The following is a 25,361-nucleotide window of genomic DNA, read 5'->3' as shown; positions in this document are numbered from 1 at the left end:
GCCTTCGCAATGCAGATCATGATAGATGGAGTGCTTAAGATGAGTAGCGGACGGATTGGATGGACGTGGGACTTCCACACCATGAGTGGGGGCAAACAGCTGACAGCTGAGCCACGTGCAAAAGACGTAGAAGGGCATATACTTGCAGATCAAAATTCGTATCGATCCAGGCCGTCGGCGTCAGACGCGACGGATTGCAGGCTCCGATAATCCAATTCTTCTCTCTACACTACATGTCAACATCCTCCTTCGTGTCTTCTTCAGGCTGTCACGTCAGCGGGTCGCAGGCGTAAAAGCATATGTAGACTCACCAAGCGTTCGTGTGTCTCTTCTTTCGCCTTTCCTTTGCTAGCTCGCTGCTTCTGCGCCGCTGCTTCCACCTTGACCTCTTGTGCTGTTGTCGACGTCCTCTTCTTCGACTTGTCACCCGCGATACCAGCTATGGCGCCAGGCCCCGCTGCGCTTTCGGTCGTAGTTGATGCCGTGGGTTGCCCAGCCGGGAGGTCCGTTCCCGGCGTTTCCCCCTCGTCGGCTTTGACCGTATCGGACGAGTTGCTAGCCTGGGCTGCCTTATCCAGACCTGTCGAGCCAGAGGAGGATGATGCGCCGTGCTGGTCAGAGGTGACAATAGCAGCAGCAGCAGCCTTCGCAGCCTGCTTCTTGGCTCGCTGCTTGGCTGATTGTCAGCTGAGACCCCTTCGCAGTCTCGCTCGGAGCCTCGCGTGGACTCACCCTTGCCAGTAAGTTGCAAGTTTGAAGGAGCACTCTCGCCTGCTCCACTAGATGTCTCTCCCACGTCCATGGCTGTGCCCAGAGAGAGATCAGTCGGTCCAGGACGCGCAACATCTCCCGGGGCGGCGTTTGGCCTCGGTGCTTTGCCGCCTGTGATCTCAGCTCGGCACGCTAGCACTCGTCCGGTATGTGCACGTGGAACGAGACTCACCGGTAGACTTTCGCGCGATCTTCTTCGTTCTCGCCATGATGGATATGATCAGATGAAGGGTAACGCGTCAAAGCAGAGTTCGACCGGCCGAGCCAATTCCCTGGATCTATCGCACGGACGTAAGGAATGCGGAGCTGTATAATGTCACGTGCAGGCCGGTAGAACAGCTTGGACAGCAGCGCCTGGCCAAATTTTCTATACGGCGGGATGCGGATAGCGCCGGTGACACTGGATAGCCCGTAGAAAGGTCAAGAGAGAGCTTTTATAGCCATAAACACCTACAGAAAGGTGCTGATCGCCCCTGGTCCAGATTTCAGCTCGACCAGTTCAGGATGATCTGGGACGAGCGTACTGCAGGGCTTCATCGAGTCGAGGCGCGTGTCTCAGGGGTAGCCAGCGCTGTGGATATCGACGAGACCTAGAGATCTTTCCAATCAGCCGCATCCACCTGGACTTGGACCCCCCGCTGATCCACTTGCGGGCGACCGATGTATGCCCTTCTTTCCGTGAAGCCAGCTTTGCGAGCTCTTCGAAGCCCTTCTCTCACCATGTCCCGGCTACTGCGGTTATCAGTTGGGTCAGCGAGATCAAGTAGCAATAAATCCTCCTCCTCGCTGGTCGCTGGGAAGGACAGCGAACGCGTGGATCTACTTGAACCGAGCCCTTCACATGTCTGCTACCTGACAGCTTTACATATCCACTTCATCCTTGATCACCGCTTCGACCTGATTATCAGCGCAGTTCACAAGGCAGTATGACATGGACCTCACCTGAGTCCCCTCCTTGGCCTTTCCCTTGCCCGCTCGTCGCTTCCGCTCTGGCTCCTGACCCTCAGTCTCCTGTACCGCCGCCGACGTCCTCTTCCGCGAGCTCTCGCCGTCTACGCCCTCTTCCATCTTGATCGTCGTGTTGGTATCGGTCGTGATCGCGCTCACAGATGTCGCTTCGACGGGACCCGGGATAGATACATCCTCGACCTCCTCTTTGATGACGGCTGGCGGATGGCCGGTCGACGCGGGCGGGTCGCGCTATACAACATTCAAAGATGATTCACCGCTCGATTCTCCCTCACCGACGTTGGATTCGGCCAGTGCTGCAGCTCGTCGTTCCGCATCCCATTTGATGGCCGCGTCCCGTACTGCAATCTCCTCGATGATGCGGATGTGATACTTTGGCATGGCGCGGCGGAACTCATCCGCGATATCTTTGGTAATCCGATCCCACGTACCTGTCATGTCAGATGTATTCTCGCTGCAACATGGCGAAACAAGCTGGCGTACGTATATTACTAATCCCGTCGGTAGCTGGGTTGCATCAGCTCAGCCTTCAGATCGTTGATGGACATCATGTCTGGAAACCCACGATCGAGTGAAGCTTTTTCATATGCTCGCTCCCTGCGCGAGGCTGCGTCACGCTCGTCCGAATCACGCTCGTCCGAAGACGAGAAGCTCCACTCGAGGTCGAGCTCGACGCATTCGGCGCACTCGTCGCTGTCGTGACCGTACTCAGCTAGATGGTTTAGAGGCCGGACAGCTGGCGGAGTAATCGGCAGATCAGGCCCTTTGGGTGGTGCTATGACATCAGCTGCGAAATCGAGGGGTCTTGACCACGATCCGCACGTTGCCAGAATGGCCGGGATTGCTTATCGGGAAGTTGGACACGCGGCGCTTTGCCTGCCGTGCTTCTCCGCGCAGTCTGTTTGGTTCTCGCCATCGAATGGCTCGTATCTGCTGAGGTGTGTGTGTGTAAGTATCAAAGCTGCACCGCAACTCAAGGTCTGTCAGTACGCGACTGGGACGGTGGTGACGCCGAATTAAGCTTATTTGCCGAGCGGGCTGATTAGGTAAGCAACTTCCATACCGCGCCAGAAACAATACGATTGAAACCGCACAAGCTCTGTCACGTTCAACTATATCTCATCTACATCCAGTATCTTCGCCGATGTTGTCATCCCGAGCAAACACCCGCAGGGCTACAGCGGACGTCCCACCTCCCTCTTCCAGCCGGGCATCTCGCTCCCGAATTTCGCTCAACGTCCAACATACCGAGCCCGAAGAAGGGGACACCGAGAACGAAGATAACGCAGAGGACGACGACGACGATGTCGACGCACTCACGCCTGAGCCGGGACCATCTCGTGCCCCACCTGTGCGTAGGGGTCGGGGACGGCCTCGAGGGAGTAGAGGCAGAGGCAGAGGAGGTGGAGGAGGGAGGATGTCGCGAGAAAGGACGCGTACGGGGACTGCAGATGAGGAGGGGGATGGGGGAAGAGGGGTGAGGCTGAGGAAGAGCGTTAGCTATGCCGAGATAGGCGCTGGGGAGGAGGAGGACGAGGAGATGGATGATGAGGCGGGTGCGGAAGAGGTGGAACCTGAAGGTGAGCTATGGTCTTTACGGTCAGGTGACACTCAGCTGACAGCACTAGCGCCTGGAATACCGCGTCGACGAGCTCGGACATCCGAACAGCCCGCCGGCTCGCCCTCCAAGCGCGAATTTGAGCGGGTCGGGTCCGGCCGAGGTGGATTCTCCGTCAAAGGCGCAGCGTCCGCTGCGGCCCGTGCGAGATGGGCGAAATACCGCAGTGAAAAAGCGGACGAGTCGGACGATGGCGAGCGGCGCGTGAAGCGCGGAGCGGGCGGGATACGCGTCGCCAAGGGCGATAATCGGTCGGCGGCGGAGAAGATTGCAGAGGGGACGGTACTGGAGATTAAGGGGAAGGAGTATACGGTCGGGGATGATGAGGTCATTCTGGAGGATGATGAGAAGGGGGATGGGAAGGTTGATGCGGATGGGAGACTCTTGGGTGGTAAGTCTGTAGTTTGATCGGGCGTTGATCATGCTCGGAGCCAGCTCATGACTAGATCGCGAGTATCGCCTTGTCACCTTTACCTCGGTTTCCCGCAAGAACCCAAATCGGATCTACGCGCTCACTATCGACGCCGCTCGCGCGTGCGGGTACTCCGACTCGCTCGCTTTCCTCCGGCGCTGCCCCCAGATCCTCAAGCTGGCGTGTATGGCGGATGAGCGGCAGATGCTCATCGATATCGGAAGGGTGACGGGAAATCTCAAGAATCGGATGGTGACCATGGTGTCTATGCGGAATGTCTACAAGTTGATGGGTGCTCGTGTCGTCAAAAGTACGTCTATCCTCCGGAGTGTAGGCGGCGAGGCTGATGGGCAGACGGAAAATGGGTAGCGGACGACTACTATGAAGACAAAGCCATGGCCGACTGCCTCGAGAATGGCTTCACCCCATTCGCCGATGTACACGAGGACGAAATCCTCTCGAACGCGATGGCCAACATGCAGCCTGTCGGCCGGCAACCCGGATTTGGGGCCAACGAGGCTGGTGGCGGCGGGCCGGTCCACCGATCGGTCCTCTCCCTTGCTCCAACGTATACCCTCGGCGGACCGACGACCCATTTCGCAGGCAGCGGCATCGATCCGTGGTCTGAAGCAGGATGGGGGAATGGGAATAAGCGCCAGAAACTCAAGAGTCTGGGCGTGAGTGAGGAGGACTGGATGTATCGGACGGCATTGGAGACGAGGGGGGTGGATGAGCAGCTCAAGGAGTATAGGGAGGAGAGGCTGGGGAGGCTGCACGGCCCGGATTTGAAGGGATGGGTGTGGAGTTGTCAGAAGATTGCGGATGGGGACTCCGGGAAGCGAGAACAGGAGGTCGGGGACGAGAAGGGGAAGGCGGAGAGGGAACCCACGGCGGAATGGCTGAGACCGCCGATGCCCGAAAGACGGGCAAGTGGGCTGAGTCATGAGGTCATTCCGGAGGATATGGCGGTGGATGGGGTGGAGTCGGTGTTGCAGGTCGAGACGCCAGCGGATGTGGACATGGGGGAGCCAGAGGGAGTGAAGCAGCAAGGAGAGGGAGAAATAATCATCGAGACGGAGGCGGAAGCAGCGGAAAGGAGAGCGAAGTTGGCGTCAAGCGCAGGAAGCTGGGAGCCGGGAGTTGTACGAGCCGTCATCGAGGTGAGTCTATCTATGACCAAACGCATGGTGTCGCTAGGCTGTTAAGCTGACTTGCCAGCCCCACACCCACACCCCTCATGTCCCACTGCACACTCAACCCTGTTATTCCACCTTTGCACGCCTATCGCACAACCCCCTCATCGCCTCCCTTCCTGACAAAACCTATCAGCATCATATCCAGTCCAGCCTGTCTGGCCGGGCTGCCAAGGGGCTTGCGAGTGTCGAATTCGTCTTTGAGCCTCGAAGTGAGGCAGGGGAAGGGGAACATGCGATGCGGATGCGGATGGTCAGGGAGGCGGAAGAGTGGGAGCGGGAGATGAGGGCCAGAAAGGCGGTAGCTGCGGCGGAGGCGTAAATGGAGGATATTAATCTTGGGATCACATGCACATTGCACGACTAATGAGCAAAGCATCGGGCGAATCGTTCTCTTCGTGCCGTCTGATCTATCTGACCCTGGCGCTCATCTGCGTTTCTGCTAAGCACCCTGATTATCTACCTAGAAACTTCGCCCGCCTTTTGTCCTTGAACGCCTTTAACCCCTCCATCCGATCTTCTGTTCCCAATAACGAATCATACAGCTCTCTTTCGAGCGTCAAGCCTTCTTCCAGCGGGAGATATGGCGCAGCATCGATAGCTTTCTTGGCGACTGCCAGAGAAAGCGGGGCGGAGGTGACGATTTGCCGGCAGGTGAGGAGGGCTTGTGAGAAGGCCGTCTCGGGGGACCGGGCAAGGAAGTTCAGAATACCTGAAATGTCAGCTATGCCACCGTGCTCAGTCTCTGCAAGAGGCACCAGGAAGAAGGCTTACCCATGCGCTCAGCTTCCTCCCCGCCTATTCTTCTCCCAGTGTACACAAGCTCCTTCGTCCGTGCCCCTCCTATAAGCTTCGCCATCCTCTGCGTCCCCCCCGCTCCCGGAACGATCCCCAGCTTAGCCTCTGGCAACGCCAGAATTGCCCCACTTCCACCAATCCGCAGATCACACCCCAGGGACAGTTCGCACCCCCCGCCGAGCCCTGGACCGTCTATGACGGCGATGGTCGGTATGGAGAGGGCTTCGAGTTCGGCCAGCATGGAGCGGAGGGAGGTGAGGAAGGAGGAGACGGCGGAGGGGGACATGGTGAGTCGTTCGCGGAGGTCGGCGCCGGAGCAGAAGACATTGGGGTGGGGCGTATGGAGGAGTAGAACGCGGGCACTGAGGTGTCATCAAAGGAGCAGAGGGGCTAATGAGACAGAGAGCTCACGAGCGATCAGCAGACACTTTGGCTATCCCCTCTCGGAGCTCAGCGACCATACGTCCGCTCAAGGCATTTCGAGTCTCTTTGCGGTCCATGATGAGCGACATGACGCTTTCGAGTTCCTCTGAGGTCTCGCTGGCAGGGAGAGACGCTATGAGCGGTTGCAGGTATGCGTGAGGAGGCGAAGAGGGGTTATGAAGGTGATGTCTGCCTAAGCGAGCCGGGAGCCGGACTGCCCCGCGGCGGACAGGAAGGGAGAGCATTGTGCGAGTGGTGTGATCAGTTTTGAGGTAGAAGATGTGGATCTCTAGTGGCACAGATATATGAATGTCGACATGGACGCCCTGCGCACCGCCGGGCGCGTCGACGGTGGACGTCGGGTACCGCAGGTTCCGGCCGGGTATCGGAGCTTGCCGAGATGAGGAATGCGGAGTTGGGCGCTGGGCGGCTCAAGTGAAACCGGGACTTTCGAAGAGCCGAGGCTCGATGGACAATGGACCTCATAAATCTCTCGGCAGCGTGATGCCTATGCCCGAGGATGCTGTATGCTTCATAATTGCGGCTTCGTACATTCAAATCTCCTCTACCACGGGTCACGATAGCCACTTGCCACCCATATGACCCGGGTTTGCCACTTCTGGGGATCCATCCTGCCAGCTTTCGATCAAGCCATTTCGTCTGCATGTAGATATATACTGGACGACGCAGCAACTCAGTGCAGCGCTGGAAGACGGCTTGACGTTGTATATGCATGCAGGACAACACGAGCAACTCACCTTATAAATCCCTCAACCAGAGCCAAAAGTCAGACGGAACCAAATTCCGCCACACTGCCACAGCCTTTTTGCCCCCTCCGGCATTTCTCGGAGTTTCGCCGCCGTGGCCTCTCTGCCGCTTTCCCGCGTGGCTGCGTCGTCTGAGTGGTGCAATTCGAGGTTGCTTGCTTGCTGCTTACGACTAACTTCTAGGACATCGATAAGGTGAGTCTCGCCGCTGCTGCTATAGAGTGTGCATATAGGAGAGGACACAGAGCTGACTGGCGTCACAGATGCAGATTTTCGTGAGTACTGCTTGCTGCATCGATGTGTAGGGGTAATTGCTGACTATTTCAGGTCAAGACGTAGGTTTTCCATATCCTCTTCGACCGCTATCAGCATCGTTCAATGGATCGACCGGTGCGATGGTGTGATTGAAGGCAGGGATTGGCGGAACAGGCGGGAGATGGAGGCAGGAGAAGGGATACAGAAGGGACGGAATACTGACCCATTCTAGCCTTACGGGCAAGACCATCACCCTCGAGGTCGAGTCCTCGGACACCATCGACAACGTCAAGGCCAAGATCCAGGACAAGGAGGGTATCCCGCCAGACCAGCAGCGATTGATCTTCGCCGGAAAGCAGTTGGAGGATGGCCGGACTTTGAGCGACTACAGTGCGTTGGATTTTCGCTGCTTGGGTCATTGGCGGAGGATGTTAGCGGCGATCGGACATATTGGGACAGGAATGGCGTGGATGTCGGGTGTGCGAGTGTGGAAGATGGGGAAGCGACGGGGGGGATTGGAATTTGGCGGAGAGTCTAGGCAGGATGGCCGGATATGCGGGATCTCGGTGGACCGTACGGAGGGATCATGAGTCGAGCGGGCCCTGTGGACCGATGAGGCGGACGTGTAGACGAGCTGGCGGCGGTAGAGAGTAGCGGACAAAATACACGGAGGGACGCGTGCTGACTCCTCAGACATCCAGAAGGAGTCGACTCTTCACCTTGTCCTCCGTCTCCGTGGTGGTATCATTGAGCCCTCGCTCAAGGTGCTTGCCAACAAGACCAACGTGAGTGTCTGAATTAGACTTGACCCATCCCGCTGTCGGGCTAAATCTGGGCAATTTTCGGGCTGTTGCTGATCATGCAGTGCGACAAGATGATCTGCCGAAAATGCTACGCCCGTCTCCCTCCCCGTGCCACCAACTGCGTAAGCTTTTCCGTCCCTGCATGCTAGTTGGACTACAGCTGACATATCAGCGTAAGCGCAAGTGCGGTCACTCTTCCCAGCTCCGCCCCAAGAAGAAGATTAAGAACTAGAGGGTTCCTTCCTGTTGTAGCATAACGGGTCGGAGGGGGTTTCCGGATATGGAGCAAGCGGGGGTTTGTCGTAGCCGCGATGGATTCTCTTTGTTCGCGCATGCTTTTCTGAATCGTGGTCTCGGTTCAGAATTGTTGGGGGGGATCAGGCCAGTGATCAGGCAGGGAACGGGTCGGGCAAGGATGTGGATCTGCGAGCGAGTGCTTCTCAACCAGCTTGTAGGGTTACTGTCTCGCTGGGCCTGTATCACTTCCTGCCGCGCAGCTACATGCGGCCAGGGTCGGCAGCAGACTCATGAGACTACATACATCTGGTGCAGAGCGTTAGCGTGGATTATATTGCGGAATGCTGTGATGACGTCGGGAAACGAGATGGTCGACCAGGCACGGTCAAGGGCACGGTCCCCAATTTGATCCACCTCCGCTAACTGCAACGTTTCTCTCCCTCCTTTCACACCTTCTCATCATACCTCTATAGACAGTCGCCCAGTATGTCTATAGACGCGCTCTTTGCGCCTCTCTCCAATGCGACAGGCGTACGGATACCCGAGATCAAGGTGGGTCTGGCCAAGCTCCCACTTCCCTTCCAGTCCAGCTGTAGCTGCTCCTGACGTGGACGGAGCCCGAGCTGACGAGCCCAGATGGTATCCACCTTCCTAATCTCCTATCCCCTCGCCTCCCTCCACACACGTATACCCAAGACCCGCCCGAACCTCGCCCACCTATATAATATCGCCGTATCGGTCTTCTTCATCTGGCCGTTCCTCGGGATGGGCGCGGGGATGGCGCACCTGATGTTGGACATTGGGGTGACGTATGGCTTGGTGGTAGGGAGTAGGGATAGACGGATGCCTTGGGCTGTGTTTGGGTGAGCTGTCTGCTTTGGGAAGGACGAGCAAGAGCTGATAGGGTAGCTTCGTGATGGGTCATTTGTTCCTCATGTGAGCTGCTGTCTGCGCTTTCGGCGATTTCGAAAGCAGGGGTAGCTGACAGATAGGCACGCCCACCGCTATGTCTTCGGACTGGATGAGAACACATCGGACATTACTTTCGCTATGATGATGATGGCTCAAAAGCTCACCATGTTCGCCTGGAACGTGCAGGATGGACGGACAAAGGCCGAGGTGAGCTAACGGGCAGATCTATTGAAAGGGGATCAGCTCACGCAGCAGGACCTTGACGCTAGTCAAATGGCTACTCGCCTGCTACACGTACCCTCCCCTCTCGCCTACCTCGGCTACTGGTCAGTCCCTACTCCTCCGCTTCCCGCTCTTTGGTCCTTCTCCAAGTTCCCAAGTTCCCAGCTCATCTCCCCAGCTTCTTCTTCCCTTCAGCCCTCGCAGGCCCTACATTCGACTATGCAACATACGACTCACTGATCCTTCACAAGCTATACGATCAGTCCCCACCGCCTTCATCCTCCTCCTCCAAGAAATCAGACACGCCCGCACCCCGCCGGATCCCGTATGGCCGGAAACGCGTTGCATACCTGTACCTCGTCCTCGGCGTCGGGTTCATGGGTATCTTTGCGGCGTTCGGCGGGCAGGCGAGCTTCCATCGGATCCTGACGCCCGCTTGGGACAATTGGGGGTGGGCGACGCGGTTTGCGTTTATCCAGTTTGCGGGGCTGGTGGCTAGGACAAAGTACTATGGTGTCTGGAGCTTTACCGAGGTGAGCTGAGAGATGCGTCCGTAATGACACGGGGGAGAGCTTACGCTGTAGGGTGCGTGTATCCTTACTGGAGTTGGGTTTAATGGGTACGATCCCAAGACTGGCCGAACGATGTGGAACCGCGTTCGGAACGTCAATATCATCTCGCTCGAGACGGCCGAGAGCTTCAAGGTGGTGTTTGACAATTGGAATTGCAGGACGAATGTCAGTTGGGCTGTCTCTACGGTCGCGGCGCCAATAGCTGACATGTGTAGGTCTGGCTGAGAGATTGCGTATATAAGCGGCTGGTGCAGAAGGGAAAGAAGCCGGGGAGCATGCAGAGTATGGCTACGTTCTTGACTTCTGCGCTTTGGGTCAGTTGGCGAGCCTTGATGATTAGCCCGAGACCGTGGACATAGCTGATCGATCAGCACGGTGTTGAGCCCGGATATTACCGTAAGCTGCTCATGGCTTTTTGCAGACCTCCATGACTCAAGCTGACATCCCAGTCGCCTTCCTCACCGCCGGCCTGATCGTCTCCCTCGGCCGCCAGATGCGCAACTACGTCCGCCCCTACTTCCTCCCTCCTTCCTCGGCACCTACCTCCGCACCCAACTCCTTCCCGCAATATCCCTACCCCAATACCCGCAAACGGATCTACGATATCCTCGGTTGGCTCGTCGTCCAGGCCAACCTCAACTATATCGTCTCTGCCTTCTTCCTCCTTAACCTCAGGGACTGCATCAAGGCGTATCACCGAATGGGGTGGTATTCACACATCCTGATAGCTGGGAGTTTGGTATTCTTCCATTTTGGCGGTCGGAGGGCATTACGGGCTGGTCTGCCTGCTCAGGCGGGGACAGGTGGGAAGGGAAAGGTCAAGAGTGGAGGGAAGGACAAGGAAAGGCTGGACGTCTCGACCCCCAGAGTCACCGTCGAGCCTCCAAGTCCGGTGGATATGCCTCCGCAGCCAAGGGAGGAGGTTGATAGTCGGGATTTGAAGTGGGTGAGGCACGCCCTGGAGAATCAGCAGACAGGGCATGAGGCGGAAGGGATGGGAGGGGGCGCGGGGTTCGTGGATCAGGTGATGAAGGGGACGGAGACGCCGATGGTGGAGACGCCGAGATATGGGAGGAGCGGGTCGCCGGGATTTTGAGGAGGTAACGAGAGGTGGTACAAGGGATGGTGGGGATACGACACTTTGGAATGGGTAGGAAGGAGGAAACACATCATGCAGGTAATCTCGTAGGGTCGTCCGCGTCATTACAGGTCTACAAGCTCGCATAATCTGCGGACGAGACGCCTCACGTGCACTGACACTAGCTTCCGCATTGAGCATCGACAAGAGTGGCAAAAAGAATTGATCACGCGAAGACCTTTTGTCCTCGGTATTTGAAGGACGAACGGATCCGACGTTGACGTTGACATTGGACGTTGACATTGGACGCGACGGTGTATCTTGGACGATATCAGTGGACGATATGGTACCCTTGCTTGGATCCCACGAGGTTCAAATCCTTGGACGGATCCTTGGAATTAAAGACGACGTTGGTTCTAAACGAAGACGCGGAAACGAATTAAGAGGGTCCGTGCGGACGAATCCCGTTGGGGTACGCTACGTGGTCGAGGGCTTGAGAAGGTACTTGATGTCGTTCTGCTAGCGGCACGCCCGTCGACACGGTCACCCCACCCCATCATTAATAGTGATAGTGGGTATCGACCACTTGGAGACCCCACCCAACTGACAGTGGATGTTTCAGGGTGTGTTTCAAGCGTGACGCGCTGTTTATGCCGCGTTTCAGAATTAGGGACAACAAGGTTTTGACCGGGACAGAGGTGTGTGCACTGATCATACATACCTTTCATTGCCTTCTATCGTCTTTAGCGAGTTAGACAGCTATATCACACCATCGTATCATCCCAGCAGGCGTCCTACGAATCAAAGCTACGACCCGCCCGTCTCGATACGCAGGGTGAACACCAACGCGGACCGCTCGCTTCGGAACAAAGGACCCTCACTTCCCAGCTCCACATCACAGCAAGCATCTGCGGCTATCCATCTGTGGTAACAGCTCCAGCAAGTATGACATCACTCGGAATATCTCCCTCCCATCCGGGGCGGTCTAGGCCCACGCCCCCAGGTCGGCCAAAGCGGAATTCCCTTACTCCGACACTACGGACCAATATCGCCCCTGGACCCCCTTCACCCGCTGCGTCTCGACGAGAGAAGGCCGGGGGAGTGATGGGTGGACTAATAGAGCGAAGTGAGGATGAACTGAGGCGGGCGGGAAGGGAGGAGCTGGTCAGTGCATTGAAGGGGGAGTGGGAGAATCGGGATAAGGTGAGTATTTGACTTTGGGGTGTGATGCGGGAGATGGCGGTGTAGATGGGTGGCGATATGCTGAAGGGAGAACATGATGCTCACTGGAAACTCTGAGATGGGATGTTGGCTGATGGGATAGATGACTGAACATGTTGACGCGCTCGAGAGTGAACGGAGGAAGCTCGAGAAGGAGCGGGAAGAGCTGGTTCAGAGTTTGGGCGGGCTACAATCTAGGGTGGACGATGCGTACAACGAGCAGGTGAGCAACCTCTTGGATCTACAGCATACATTCAGGTTCGCGGACAGGTGCTGAAGCGTACAGAGCAGGCTTGATGCGGATCTTGAGGGCAGAGACGAGCTGTTGGAGAAGATGCGGACGCGAATTTCTGAGGGGGAAAAGGCCCTCCGGGATGGGCAGAAGCGGTATACCGAACAGGTGAGCTTCTGCGTTTCTCTGCTCATTGCAGCAGCAGCACTACCAAGCTGATACCGCACAGGAGAAATCGTTCGAAGCCGAGCGCGAAGCATTCCGGGCACAGGAGCTCCACCTCCAAACACGGATCAAAACCCTCTCCGCCGGTCCATCTACATCCGCCAAGCCTGCCTCGTCTACTTCCGCCGAAGATACCGAGATGCTGCAAGAAGAGCTCGCCTCCCTCTCCGCCTCTCACTGCACCCTCATTGCGCAGCTCAATACGGTCTCGTCCGAGCTTGGAGACCTGAAGGAGAAGAATCGGAGCCTAGAGGAGGAGAATGCAGGGTGGGAGCTGTTGATGCGTGAACGGACCTTGAATGGGGGGATGAGGGGCAAAGGGCTTTTGGGGACGGAGTGGCTCGACGAGGGCGAGGGTGATATGAGCGAGGATGAGGAGCAGGAGGAAATACTCACGGGCCGGAAGGCGGGGAGGTCTCGGGGAAGGTTGTCGGGGCTAGAGGCGTTGGATGAGGAGATGGAGGGGACGATGGATGGGGAGATGAGCACGTCGCCTGTGAACATGCAGGGGACGATTCGGTCGGCCAAGGGGAGGAAGGAGAGGAAGGGGGAGAGCCTGGGGGATCTTGCGGTCAGTGGGAATGGGCTGGATCTGGCCGCTGAGCTGGGACGGGCGGAGGTCGATCTAGATGGAGGGGAGATGCGGGCATTAGGCAAAGGAGAGGAGGGCGAAGGTAAGCTATAACATCCGAGATCATCTGCGGGATCGATGAGCTGATACTTTAGCGCTTCGGGCGGAGGTTAAGCAGCTACGCGAGTCCAACAAGGCGCTCTCGCTCTACTGCTCCAAGGTCAGTTGGTCGGTAGCTGGAAGGCGGGATTTGCTGACTCCCCCAGATCATTGACCGTATCATCGCCCAAGAAGGCTTCGAGCATGTCCTAGCGGTAGACTACAAGACACGGCGACTGCACAACCCCAGCCATCGATCCCGGATCGGTATCGCCGCTCGGACGAGCGTGCACGATATCGTCAAGAACATGCAGGGGGATGTACCGCCGCCTGTACCGTCCCTGCCTGCGTTTGTGCAGGAGGCGAGAGCTGTAGCGGCCGAAGAGGGCAAGCCTGCGGCGGTCAAAAAGGCGAGGCCGATGAGCATGATGGCGAGGGCGTTCTCGTCTGGGCCTGCTTTGCCGATGGAGGTGGCGAGGGAGGAGTTTCTGCCAGTGGCACCGATGTCGGCCGTTCCGGCTGCTACGAGGGAGGAGGAAGCCAAGGCTACAAAGAAGGTAAGTTGAGCCGATCAGACACTTGTGGCTCCAGCTGATCCTGTAGGCCAAGCGAGGCTTCTCGATCGACTTCCGGTCCTTCGGCTTCGGCTCCGCACCCGCTGCACCCGCCCCTTCACCTCCCGAGCCCAAAGGCCTGAAACCCCTCCAGCTCCCTCGGCGGACCGCATCGCAATCCTCCCGCCCGCCTTCCGTCCGTATCCCCTCTCCACCCATGCACTGCCCCGCCGAGTACGGCGGAATCACCGCGCGCAAGCTCGACCCGCAAGCCGAGGACGAGGAGGACCGGCGCGAGCGCCATCGCATGGAAGCAGCCATGCGGCTTATGGGGATCGACCGTTCTTCCATCTCACCCTCTGGCGGGATTATGGAGGAACTCGAGCCGGACATGTCTGCCCCATCCATGACTCAGAGCCAAACACGGACGAGCACCGGCTCTGACTCATCCGCGTCATCCCGGACGACCCCGCTCTCCCGGCTCTCATCCCGTCTCGCATCAACCCTCTCGCCCTCGTTGGAACTGGCCGACCCGATGTCGCCAGTCAATGACGATACGGCCACTGCGGCGCTGGCGGCCTTCGACAAGAAGGAGCAGGAGCAGTCCAAGATGATTGCGAAGGGATCGTACCATGCCGAATTTACGGCCCCGTCGCCCTCTAGCTCGGTAAGGGACCGACGGGCGAGTATGCGCCGGGGAAGCGGACAGTCTGTGGATGGGCAGAGAACGATGGGGAGGGGTAGGATGAGTAAGAGCGGGAGCGTCAGTACGCTGTGGAGCGCGGGCAGTGGGTCTAGGCCGGTCAGTATGGAGGTTTCGGCTGCTGCGGAGGGGGCGGAAGAGAGGCTATAGATCTTGGAAAGGAGGGTGATGACTTGTGATAACTTGACGATGACATTATATACGCGATCTTATGCAGGGATGACGATGTTGGACTAGGTCCTGGGGACTGAAAGTCGAGATCAGGCGTTAGGCCGGAAGCGCTGATACAAGCTTCGGCAGCTCGCTTCCACTGTCTCCTGATATGTCTCCGGTAAGGTATCGACCAGGCGTCCTTGGCAGTCAGCCTTCGTCGTCCGTGTCAGAAGATCAGCAGTCTGAGCTCACCTGGGTTGCCCTCCCATACGCTCATCGACGACACCACGGTAGCATCTGCCAAAACCGTACCCGGCCGAATGACCGCCAGATCTTTGATGATGACGAATTGGCCCTACAGATCAGCTCGACGTCTCTCAGGTCATGAGGGTGGGGATTTTGAACTGACAATGACTGCCCCTTCGCCTATATCCACCCCACTGCCTATCTGTGCGGCCTCGACGACGGCGTCCTTCCCGATGGTAACAAAGTCAGCGATGCGCTGAGGGTAGTATGTGAATTGTCTGACTTCATTAGCCCCTGTCTTGGTGATCCTCATAGACTACGAAACTAGAGCGGTCACGCTTATGCGAGGTCAAGGGGTTACTAAACAGACAGCAGACTTACCCCTTGTACATCTTTCCAGGGGGTCGGAGGACCGCATTCTCCCCTACGGTGCAGTACCTCCCCATCGTGATGACGGGATGCTGTCCAGGCGCATTCCGGCGAAGATCACCTCGGAGTATCGCTCCTGCCAACATCAGCTCGAGCGCTTTGATGCCTCCATGGCATGGTAGTGTCGCGCTTAATGAGCTGACCGGTCTGGATGATTGATTTCCCTCCGAGGACGATGTTAGAAGCACCTTGAATGAGTGCCTTACGGGAGACTTTGTCTGCTATGTCAGGCCCGAGCTTCACTAGCCCGGCGGGGGGAGGGGGGAGAAGGGGGACCTACTCCCGGTATCGGTCTCTGGCTATGTCAGCTCATTCTCGTTCTGGGAAGTCGGACAAGAGGCCTACCTATGTAGACGGCCTTGTCGTACGGTATAGGGGCATCGAATGCGCCCATATCTGCATGATGCAGCTATAGGGAGGATGAGGTATGATGACAAGGTGATGTGGAGGAACGCGTCGCGCTCTTGACCAGAAACGAGAAGGATATTGTTGCTACCCTTCTCTTATTTGCCCTTACTAACCCATTCTGGACCTCAATCTCCCACCGCGACTATCTCCAGGATAGTTTTTGTCAGAGTCAATATGGCGCTCACAGTGTCGAACGGCGATCCAGGACCGAGCACTCGACGAGAAACGACCGAGAAGGTTCTGTCCCGCCTGAGCAACGATTTCCCGGACGGTACGTCCTTACTCTGTTCGCCGAGGGTACATGGCTGACCTGCCCAGCGGAGTCGCTAGCTCAGCATGAGCAGATCCATGCGCGGCTCCAACTGGAGATCATGGATGTGAAGGAGGAGATTGAGGTGCTGGAGCAGGAGCTGAGGAGGGATCAGGATCCGGGCAAGATGAGCAGGATACAGTCACAGATAGGGGTAAGTGGGGTGCCTACCATGGCCGGGAGCTTCACATACTCTGTCACTGACCGAGAAGCAAGGCATGGAGCTGATGGTGTAGCAACTCATGCTGCAAATCAATGTGATCCGAGAGAAGGCCGCCGAGGCTGAAGCTATCGTCAAGGCCATCACGACCGATGTGCAGAAGCTGGACATTGCCAAGCGCAACTTGACGGGCGCTATCCAGACACTAGAGAGATGGGAGATGCTCAGTCAGCTTGCATACATGCTAAGACGGAGTTGAGCTGATCCGGGCAGAACAAGCACATCAGCAGCTGAAGGATCTATTACCTGGCAAGAGGTACAGGGAGATATCGCAAGCCCTAGCTGTATGTCAATCACACCTGGAAAGGGACCGGGAATCGATAGCTGACGCAACAGGCGGTATTACAGCTGCTCGGCCCGCTGAGGCCTCTCTCGGCCATTGCGGAGGTTGCTGAGCTCTTCCGTGCAGCCGAGGAAGACAGGAAGCAGGTCCAGGAGAAGGTCGCGGCAGAGATGGACGTCTAGTGAGCTATACCTCTTCGTGGAACGGTAGGCTTTCGCTCATGCTTAGCTTCCGACAAGATCCCAATCATCCGCCAGATCACGAGCTGGTCCAGCAGGTCTGTCTGGTCATCGACGTCCTGGGCGCTGACTTCCGGTGGGTTATCAGCTACACGGAGTTTACTAGGGCTCTATGCTGAATGTTCCAGGAACCACATCATTGAGCGCTACCTCCAGCTCCAGCTCACCGAGTACCGCCGCATCTTCCGCTCGACCGACGAGGCCGGCCAACTCGATAACGTCCCCCGCCGATACGCCTGGTTCCGCCGTATTCTCAAACACCACGATGACGAGGATGTCGACCTCTTCCCAGCAAGCTGGGAGATCTCGAGGCTGCTTACAACCAACTTTGCCGAGTATACCAAGGCGGATCTGGCGAATGTGCTGGGGAAGCAGCAGCCGGGAGTGGCGGCTTTGTTGGAGGCGCTGCAGAGTACGCTGGATTTCGAAGGTACTATGGCCAAGCGGTATGAGGTGCCGGTGAGTCTCGCAAGCTCGAAGCCTCCAGCAAGGTTTCTGAATATAGCTGATATCACAGTTTGACGAGCTGGTAGGGCGAGGAGGAACGCTGTCGTCCGCGGCACAAGGCAAATGGACGATATCGAGCGTGTTCGACGCTTACTTTGGCGTATACGTTGATGCGCAGGATCGGTGAGTCCTGGTTTATATAGCTGCGCGGGGCCGTAGCTGACTCTGACAGGGCGATCGCCGACATGCTATCCCAATACCGAGGTCCTCGCTCTCGCTCTTCCATGGAGGGCGCCATGCAGCACGATACCGAAGTCGCTGGACCGTCTGTCCTGCCGTCTTCGACCGAGCTGTTCTACTTCTACGGCCAGACGCTGGATCAGTGTCAGAAGTATACGACGGGCGAGCCGATGCGACGGTTAGCGAGGGTATTTGGCAAGTGGCTGAAGGTGTACTCGGGTAAGCACATCTGCGTCGATGAGCTGGAGGTCGCAATGCTAAAGTACGCAGATGAGGTGCTGCTATCAGGTCTTAAGAAGGCCGAAGTCGGGCCCAGACGATCCCTCGAAGGCAAGGCGAACCTACAGGAAATCAAGCAGGCGTGCTTGATCCTCAATACGGCTGAATACTGCCAAACCACATCACTACAACTCGAAGAGCGGGTCAAGGACAAGATCCAGGACTCGCTCAAGGAAGACGTGTCGTTCCAGGCTGAGCGGGATACTTTTGCTTCGTAAGCCTTCTTTCAGTGAAGACGCAGCGAGACATGGCTGACCGTACAGCGTGATATCCAATTGTATTGCCACCGTCCTGCGAAAACTCGAGACCCACTGCGAACCCGCTCTAGCCGCCATCATCCGGTCTCCTTGGGCGAATCTCGATAATGTTTCTGGGCGGTCTGCGTATGTTGTCGATCTGGTAGGGAGCATCAAGCAGGTGGCGGAGATTGTGCGGACGAGGGTCGAGGGGAAGAAGTATATCCGGAACTTTGCGGATAAGGCTGTTGGGTGAGTTATGCTGCTGACTGGCACGACCGGGCTGGAGCTAATCTGACAGACTGTTGATGAGCCGCTTCACGCAGGCGGTGGTGCGGAGTCGACCCTTGAAGCAGATCGGTGCCGAACAAGTGAGCTGGCGGGTCCAAATACTGGAGATTGTTAGCTGACACCGGCAGATACTTATAGACGCACAAGCTTTGAAAGCTTGTCTGCTGGATTTACCCGAACCGCATCCGGAGAACTCGACAAATGCTTATACCAAATACGTCACCAAGAACATCGGGCAGCTCGAGACTATGCTGAAAGTGGTCATGGCTCCAGATGACCCGCCAGAAGGTACGTTCAGCTGCCATTCTCCTCGGACAGAAACTGACATTTACAGGCTTCGTACATAATTACTGCCTGCTGATCGGTGATCGCGCTTTCACCAACTTCCAAAAGGTCCGTTCTGCTCCTTCTCGCTGTGGGTGCTATCGCTAATCCTGCAGATTCTCGACCTGAAAGGCACCCCGCGCAGCGAACAACAAAAGCTCATCGACACCTACTTATCCGTCACAGCGACCAAAGACGATCTTGCCGATACCTCCTTCCTCACATCGCTCGATATGGACCCAGCCCAAGAGCGCATGATCGCTTCGCCGTCATCGTCTAATCTATTCTCGCCTACCTCGAGCCACCTGTTCTCGCCGCCACATGCGGGCGGAAACGTGTTGCCGCATCTGTTGAGAGCGGCAAGTGTGGATGCGGGTGATGGGGGAAGAGAGGGGAAGGCGTTTGGGGAGCTGAGGCGGTTTGTGAGCTTTGCGAGGGGGAGGGACTGAGCTTTAATCTGCATGGACAGATAAATCGGGGACAGCGGATCGGAGACTGGATTGTGCCCATTCATCCTCTGGGGTGTTTTGCGACTGACATTGGTCACTGACAACCGCTCATCGGAAGTCGGCTATGTTGTCTGGTACGAGTATGCCTCGTCTTGATCGGAAACTCGTCGCCACTCTAACCCATATCGGACTGCCGTTCAGCCTGCTCGACGCAAGAGACAACACGGTGGCGCGTTGTCATCGCATTGGTAGCGCAATAAAGGAGTCTCACGCTGGAGATATCTCAGTGATACACGTCGGAGAGAACGCCGGCCGGCGGACCATTGCTTGCATACATGACGTGCTGCGACACGTCGGGGCGAGTATGATAAGAATGCTCCGAGGAATACAAAGGACCCCCGTCACGGAGCTGACTCAGGAGACAGCGTGTATGCGCCGTGACGTCACAGCGCAGGGCGAAAGGAGGGGCTGGAACCCATCGAGACTGATTGGAAGACCGATTGCCGTCGATAAATCGTGCTCGGCCAGTCGGAGAGCCAAATAGACGCCCGCCGGGTAGCCCCCAAACCGATATATATGTGTCACCCCAGGCCCTCAAGTAAAGTTCCAACATCCACCTCATTTGCCACCTTCAAACAGAAGACACGCGAGACCCACACGCTCACACCACGACCTGCACCATGCCTGACGAAACCTCCGTCGTCGAAACGAAGCCAAGTCGGGCCTGGGAGACATTCTCTGCAGGAGGGCATGCGGAGGCCACCGCGGCGGACAAATGGGTTGACGCCATTTTTCAAGCAGACAAATCGACTTGCCAGCTCGACACCACAGTCAGGCACCACGATGCGCGCACGAAGAAGACTGAGAAGCCCGACAAGCCCAAGCCTCTTCGCAAAGCCTTCACCTTCAGCTGGACCGAGCCGTGGTCCGAACAAGTATCGTTGCGTCGCACATTGTCTTTGCCGCGGTCGACAACCCCGCGAGCCCCAGATGTGTACGGGGAGCAGACAGCCTCAGCCTTGGTATTCTCCACTCGTGATTACGGGAACTTGACGTACCCGGCGGACTGAAATGTGTACTACAGCGAAAACAGGATCTTGGGCATCGCCGGTGGGAGGGGGAAAATACTCGGTTTCCTCTTCACCGTTGACTCAGTCTCCCGCAAGGACGGGATCACGGGATCGCTGGTGGACGGGACGGTGGCGAGGCAGATCAAAGACAACGAGTTACGCGAGTACACCCCACCTGACGTGGCACAAGGCGAGAGCCAGCGGTGAGGTCATGCATATCTGATGGGCAGGGAAGCGAGCGGAGAATATGCAAAAGGATATTTCCCCTGGTATGTATCGGTGTTACTGGCTGAGGTGGTCTCAGCCTTGCTCTCGAAGGCTTCGACTCGTTGTGTCCAAGCTGTGTCTGTTTGAGCGCTGGCGTTTGGCTCTATCCAGAAGCTCGTACAGGATGGAGAGTCCTGCTGAAGGGAACGTAAGGGGAAATACCACGGTCTTGATTTTGAAAGTGAATAATGAAGTTATGATCATATGCCGACTCGCCGAGGGTTTTGCTGCTACTGGTACCGTATCGGATAGCAGGCTCTGGGTGGTCCTATCGCTATCGAGAGGCGCGGAGTCCGCGAGTAGGCTGGCTCCGAGCAAATACTGATTGCGGTACGTCTCATGCGGCGATTGCACGCGTACCGCGGCCGCCATGTGAGACTCTGAGTAGACCGAGAGCGACAAAGGATCGCGCCGCGCGTGACGAGGACTTCTGGATCCCTGGAACGGCGTCCACGCCGTTTCTCTCTGTAGTAGGAAGGCGGTATCGTGCGGCACGTACGCCGATAGGCTGCGAGGCTGATCAATGCGATTTCGATGCGCTAAACACCATCGCACGTCACGGACACTGCTGCGTGATGGCTTCGCAGATTGAAGCAAAGTGGAAGTCCATCCGACGGCCCCAGCTGACGCGACGCTGTCCGCCACGATCGGCCGGTGCAAACCTTTATCCCCCACTCCATGAGAAGCACCACCGGGTATGACATCATGCGAGGCTCGGAAGCCGGATTCCCCTCCAGGATATCTCAACAACGGACGACGACGTCGTGGCGATCTGATCTGTGAGGGCTACATATATAAGGCGTCAGCTACGTCCCTTGCCCCTGTCTGCCTCCCTTCATTTCACCACTACCTTTGCCTCTCCTGATGAATTACCCCTTCCACACCACCTGCTCCTCCATATGTCAGTCATTCTCAGTACTCAGCTCGGCGTCAAGCACTTCATTGGGTTCACGGTCGCCAATTACCTCTACTGGGATGCCGCGGAAGCTACCGATCAAGACAGCATCATCGACAATGCGTTCTCCGCAGCATCCAGCCAAGGCGACGAGGTCGGTCTTGACAAGGCGACCATGGCGCGGATCAATCAGACTGGAGCCCTACCCCGTGCAGCCCAGAACGGCTACACCTACGAAAGGGGTGACGTCGGGGGCTCCACGGCATTCTCCAGCCACAACCGCATCCTGAGCCGGCATGGCAACGGGACGGCGACGCTGTACAAGTTCCGCAGGTACGTCGACGGCAAGTTGGTCGGTACGCTGCACGAAGGGACGGTGAATGCCGCTTAGTATATGGAGCATACGCGGCACTTTTTCTCGGTAGTATGTAGTCTTGGTAGCATGGATTGTGGCGGCGGATTTTGCTTTGTGATCTGACGTTAGAATATTCAGCATGTACTGAGACTGAAGCTTGAAACACTTGGTACGCGGCTCGCACTGATTTCAGACTCATGCCGGTAGAGGGATCAAGCATGTCATTCAGTGCAGTCAGTATGTGCGAGATCGTATTGATTGTATACCGTGGGTTAGACTTGATTATACACAGAAGGCGACTGCCCCATCCCACCCGTTGCCGTACTCATAGCCCTCCCTCCAACCATCGACACCCCCGGCGAGCTCCCCACCAGCGGCATCCTCACACTCGGCGTCCCCGCACTTCCCAATCCTACCCCTACCTTCCCCGCCTGTCCCTGGCCCTGCCCTGCCCCTCCTCTCGCTGCCGCGGTCCCCTTCTGCTTCCCCATAATCTGCGCTTCCAGCGCCCGGAGCTCGTCCCTTGGATCTATCGCCTGCGCGGGACTAGCCGCCATATTTTCTAGGTCGCCCAGTGCGATTCGGGTAGATTGGAGTGCGTTGAAGAGGTGGAAATCGGGTTGTTTTGCTTCGACCCTCTTACGCGGTGCGGAGGAGGAGGCAGTACCGGACGTTTCGTGGCCGGGAGCGGAAAGGGAGGAGGAGTCGGCCATTTCGACATCCTCTGCTGCGCCTGGGGCGGGGACGGCAGAGTCAGGTTGACCTGGCGCGGAGGGGGGAAGGGAGCGCCATTGGCTTGTTGCGCGTGGATTGGCAGGAGGATGTGCTGCGGAGAGGGTAGAGAAGGTAGTGGAGACGAGATGTGATGCATTCCGCTGGAATCGTCAGCTGTGCTCCATCCTATTCCCAGAGGAGACAGCGTACCAGTCGAGCGGACATTACCCCATATAGTGTCGGAGTGGGATATATCTTCTCCTGCAGGATAAAGTACGCCGCACTAATGGCAGATCGCGTGCCGTCTGGCTGGACCGTACGGCGATGCACGACAAACAGCTCGGGAGGCTGTGAGTGGGCGATAATGTATTCAAAGCCGGACCGGAAGGCGTTCAGCTCGCTGGACGGTCAGCTGCTTCTCTCACGCTATATCCATGGAATTGGAGTTCAGGGTGCGCGGCAGCTTACATCTTCTCCTCGGCGTGCCCGTATGCCGGGTTCTCAACCCTCCGCTGTGTTCGCAGGACGCTATTGTTGGAGTTTGTATCGAAGAAGGGCGAGTATGCAAAGTAGTCCATCCTGCGAAGTCAGCCAATGGCCGACCTTTTGGGGTGCCAGGTGGAGCAGCTCACGCCAGATCGGCCGTAGCGAGCGACCGAGCCGGATTGGCCTTGATACGTCAGCTGTAATCTCTGGCAGCCGAGGAGAGACGTGAGCTGACCGCTATTGCCTCGGGCCATGACCTGCTTGAGTCAGCTGTGAACTTTCAGCCGGAGTTTAGCCATTGCCAGCTTACCAGTGTATATGTGAGAGATCTTGCTCTACATTGTTCTCCTGAGCCATCGTCCTGAGAGCATACACACCACCAGGATATAGGATGAAGGTAGAGTGAGCGAGCTGTCCTCGGCGGTTCCAGAGCTTTGTTGACAGGAATTAGATTAGCGGAATCAGAATTAGGTCGAGTTTCCTAATGAGCGCATGGAAATTGAAAGTGGGGGATCAAGGTGGGGAACCTGTCACGCTCACGCTTCTTCCTTCTACCTCTCCCTTCACCGTGGACTTGCCCTCTATCCTTCCTGCATCCTCCTACACGGGGCCCTCACCTGTATTCCCTCGCTGCCGCTGGATTGCATACTCTCCAGAGCCGCCGCGATGACCAGCAGTACTGCGCAGATGTTGGCTCAAATCGAGTGCGGGACGGCGTTACAGGTAGGTCCTCTGATCACCCAGTCACTAGGCATATGAGGGGGCTGTGACATGGTAATCGCCCCCCGCCTCATCAGTAGCCGACAGCAATCCTATGGGCTTTGATGATCCGCTCGGCATCTGAAACCTCAGCTGATCCATCAGGCGATCAACGCGGTCCGGTATCACAGTACGTCTTCCTTCTCTCGCTTCAGGCTGGCTTAAGATCTGCCTTCCAGTGTCGCTAGGTATGGACTGTAGTACTGATACTACTAAGCTGCACCACCCGGTCCCCTCTTCGTTTCACAGCTGGACGAGGTACTTGCCCCATATCGCTCTTCAACGCATGGATCGACCCTACAAAGAGGGGACTTTATCGAGGTTGTCGGTGCTTCTGGTTCAGGTATGTGACCCATACCACTCCTTCCACCCATACCAGTCTTTCCCGGAACCCTGGCAGCTTCTCGCACTATCAACTCTCTGCTTTATTTATGACAGCCCAGCTGACCCCCAGGCAAATCAACCTTCCTCAGCTTCCTCCTCCTCACCTCCCTCCTCCCCTACTCTCTCCCCCTCCCCCTTCCTTCCTCCTCCACACCACACCACATCCCCCTCGGCGGCAAATCCCAATTCTGCGCGCTCCTCCACTCTGTCTCTTCGCCTTCCTCCATCCCGGCCCTCGCTCGCGTCATGCGCGGGCATATACGCACCGCCGTCTCCGGCGTGGTATCTACCGTAGGCCCTGCGCGGCTTACACCGGCCATGGAGCGCGCTATCGAGGCTTGTGTAGCTGAGTCTCTGGGCCGGCTGAGGATTGTGAAGGTGAAGGGGAGGTATAGGTACTGGGCGCTGGCGCTGCGGAGTCTGGCATATCCCCTGGTTACGCCGGGTGCGGGAGGGGGAGAGGAAGCGCTGTCGCTGGTCTGTATGGACGGCCTCTCGGCCTGCTTCTGGCCGGAACGGTATGCGGAGGAAGAGAGAAGCGCTGCGGGCAAGAAACGGACGGGCGTACCTGGGGTGAGAGGTCTGGAGGGTGTGGGGATGCGGGATGTGATGGATGCGATCGGCGTATTGAGAAAGGAGATGGGTTGTGTGGTGGTGACCACAACACAGGGGCTATGGGTGAGCTTTCAGACACCCTCCCTTGTAAATTGAAGAGCATGAGGAACCACAGCTGACGAGACTAGCACGAGAAGAAACCCGAAACGTCCCAACCTACCCAATTCTTCGCACCCTACCTTCCCCCTCCTTACCCATCGCCATGGGCCTTCCGACCCGGCGACGCCTCAGAAGACCCCTCCACCTCTACCCAAGCCTATCCATCCACCCTCCCCGCCTCATCTACGTCTACCGTTCGACCACAGCCCGAATCCGCCCACTGGCCTTTCACGTTCCAGCTCGTCCTCCTGGGTCGATCGAGGGGTCTGCAAATGCCCACAGATGTGATGCTGGCGGATGCGCTGAATGCGAGGGATCGGGTAAGGAGAGGTGGTGTAGGGGATAGGTATATGGCCAGAGTGAGGATGAGGGGGGTGGAGGGGAGATTAGGGGGTAGGGCAGGGGTGGAGTGGGGCTTTGGGATAGGGGACGAGGGACTCGAGGTGTTCGCGGACTGATTGAAGCGGGGACGAGCTGAACGACATCTAGCAATAGAGTGTAGTGGAAGGCTGCAATAAGGAGATCCAT

The 25,361-nt window shown here is 57.2% G+C and overlaps 11 protein-coding genes across 11 annotated transcripts; 7 read left to right on the top strand and 4 right to left on the bottom strand.

Annotated features, from left to right (window-relative positions):
* Positions 1-1,632: 1,632 nt before the first annotated feature.
* MKK02DRAFT_40043 (uncharacterized protein) lies at positions 1,633-2,656 on the bottom strand (the record flags this gene model as incomplete). Its single annotated transcript, XM_053090916.1, has 6 exons — positions 1,633-1,668; positions 1,714-1,971; positions 2,020-2,171; positions 2,224-2,247; positions 2,306-2,515; positions 2,563-2,656. 6 exons carry the CDS (start codon positions 2,654-2,656, stop codon positions 1,633-1,635), a joined length of 774 nt encoding a protein of 257 aa, XP_052949497.1.
* A 228-nt stretch (positions 2,657-2,884) lies between these two features.
* MKK02DRAFT_40042 (chromatin remodelling complex Rsc7/Swp82 subunit-domain-containing protein) lies at positions 2,885-5,285 on the top strand (the record flags this gene model as incomplete). The annotated part of the gene is made up of 5 exons (XM_053090915.1): positions 2,885-3,320; positions 3,369-3,749; positions 3,805-4,080; positions 4,125-4,930; positions 4,989-5,285. The coding sequence occupies 5 exons, from the start codon at positions 2,885-2,887 to the stop codon at positions 5,283-5,285; spliced, it is 2,196 nt and encodes a 731-aa protein (XP_052949496.1).
* A 133-nt stretch (positions 5,286-5,418) lies between these two features.
* On the bottom strand, positions 5,419-6,429 carry MKK02DRAFT_35126 (ClpP/crotonase-like domain-containing protein; the record flags this gene model as incomplete). Its single annotated transcript, XM_053089090.1, has 3 exons — positions 5,419-5,675; positions 5,738-6,123; positions 6,173-6,429. The coding sequence occupies 3 exons, from the start codon at positions 6,427-6,429 to the stop codon at positions 5,419-5,421; spliced, it is 900 nt and encodes a 299-aa protein (XP_052949495.1).
* Positions 6,430-7,214: 785 nt separating this feature from the next.
* MKK02DRAFT_40040 (putative RPL40A-ubiquitin) lies at positions 7,215-8,241 on the top strand (the record flags this gene model as incomplete). Its single annotated transcript, XM_053090914.1, has 6 exons — positions 7,215-7,226; positions 7,279-7,286; positions 7,439-7,596; positions 7,900-7,991; positions 8,072-8,131; positions 8,182-8,241. 6 exons carry the CDS (start codon positions 7,215-7,217, stop codon positions 8,239-8,241), a joined length of 390 nt encoding a protein of 129 aa, XP_052949494.1.
* A 491-nt stretch (positions 8,242-8,732) lies between these two features.
* On the top strand, positions 8,733-11,048 carry MKK02DRAFT_40039 (MBOAT, membrane-bound O-acyltransferase family-domain-containing protein; the record flags this gene model as incomplete). The annotated part of the gene is made up of 10 exons (XM_053090913.1): positions 8,733-8,798; positions 8,883-9,109; positions 9,156-9,182; positions 9,239-9,365; positions 9,414-9,484; positions 9,559-9,913; positions 9,965-10,117; positions 10,168-10,266; positions 10,324-10,348; positions 10,402-11,048. 10 exons carry the CDS (start codon positions 8,733-8,735, stop codon positions 11,046-11,048), a joined length of 1,797 nt encoding a protein of 598 aa, XP_052949493.1.
* A 927-nt stretch (positions 11,049-11,975) lies between these two features.
* MKK02DRAFT_40038 (uncharacterized protein) lies at positions 11,976-14,785 on the top strand (the record flags this gene model as incomplete). The annotated part of the gene is made up of 7 exons (XM_053090912.1): positions 11,976-12,233; positions 12,355-12,474; positions 12,538-12,651; positions 12,713-13,382; positions 13,435-13,499; positions 13,546-13,935; positions 13,982-14,785. The coding sequence occupies 7 exons, from the start codon at positions 11,976-11,978 to the stop codon at positions 14,783-14,785; spliced, it is 2,421 nt and encodes an 806-aa protein (XP_052949492.1).
* A 110-nt stretch (positions 14,786-14,895) lies between these two features.
* On the bottom strand, positions 14,896-15,857 carry MKK02DRAFT_40037 (trimeric LpxA-like protein; the record flags this gene model as incomplete). The annotated part of the gene is made up of 7 exons (XM_053090911.1): positions 14,896-14,987; positions 15,041-15,143; positions 15,198-15,312; positions 15,416-15,539; positions 15,607-15,681; positions 15,744-15,758; positions 15,809-15,857. The coding sequence occupies 7 exons, from the start codon at positions 15,855-15,857 to the stop codon at positions 14,896-14,898; spliced, it is 573 nt and encodes a 190-aa protein (XP_052949491.1).
* Positions 15,858-16,045: 188 nt separating this feature from the next.
* On the top strand, positions 16,046-19,189 carry MKK02DRAFT_19372 (Vps53-like protein; the record flags this gene model as incomplete). The annotated part of the gene is made up of 15 exons (XM_053086083.1): positions 16,046-16,142; positions 16,190-16,335; positions 16,418-16,568; positions 16,615-16,685; positions 16,738-16,865; positions 16,913-16,999; positions 17,052-17,382; positions 17,441-17,553; positions 17,603-17,829; positions 17,881-18,103; positions 18,153-18,377; positions 18,427-18,496; positions 18,545-18,704; positions 18,751-18,809; positions 18,857-19,189. 15 exons carry the CDS (start codon positions 16,046-16,048, stop codon positions 19,187-19,189), a joined length of 2,421 nt encoding a protein of 806 aa, XP_052949490.1.
* Positions 19,190-19,869: 680 nt separating this feature from the next.
* On the top strand, positions 19,870-20,851 carry MKK02DRAFT_29711 (uncharacterized protein; the record flags this gene model as incomplete). The annotated part of the gene is made up of 4 exons (XM_053087887.1): positions 19,870-20,243; positions 20,274-20,462; positions 20,490-20,528; positions 20,641-20,851. The coding sequence occupies 4 exons, from the start codon at positions 19,870-19,872 to the stop codon at positions 20,849-20,851; spliced, it is 813 nt and encodes a 270-aa protein (XP_052949489.1).
* Positions 20,852-22,048: 1,197 nt separating this feature from the next.
* On the bottom strand, positions 22,049-23,333 carry MKK02DRAFT_40034 (mediator of RNA polymerase II transcription subunit 6; the record flags this gene model as incomplete). Its single annotated transcript, XM_053090910.1, has 6 exons — positions 22,049-22,651; positions 22,701-22,890; positions 22,959-23,069; positions 23,123-23,160; positions 23,212-23,233; positions 23,287-23,333. The coding sequence occupies 6 exons, from the start codon at positions 23,331-23,333 to the stop codon at positions 22,049-22,051; spliced, it is 1,011 nt and encodes a 336-aa protein (XP_052949488.1).
* A 309-nt stretch (positions 23,334-23,642) lies between these two features.
* On the top strand, positions 23,643-25,291 carry MKK02DRAFT_40033 (uncharacterized protein; the record flags this gene model as incomplete). Its single annotated transcript, XM_053090909.1, has 5 exons — positions 23,643-23,699; positions 23,841-23,865; positions 23,953-24,078; positions 24,190-24,797; positions 24,863-25,291. 5 exons carry the CDS (start codon positions 23,643-23,645, stop codon positions 25,289-25,291), a joined length of 1,245 nt encoding a protein of 414 aa, XP_052949487.1.
* Positions 25,292-25,361: the final 70 nt, after the last annotated feature.

This window comes from Dioszegia hungarica (genome assembly GCF_025882075.1).
Source record: "Dioszegia hungarica strain PDD-24b-2 chromosome Unknown MKK02contig_2, whole genome shotgun sequence".
NCBI classification, from domain to species: Eukaryota; Fungi; Basidiomycota; class Tremellomycetes; order Tremellales; family Bulleribasidiaceae; genus Dioszegia; species Dioszegia hungarica.
The sequence above is the reverse complement of the archived record's forward strand: the minus strand, read 5'-3'. Positions and strand labels throughout refer to the sequence as shown.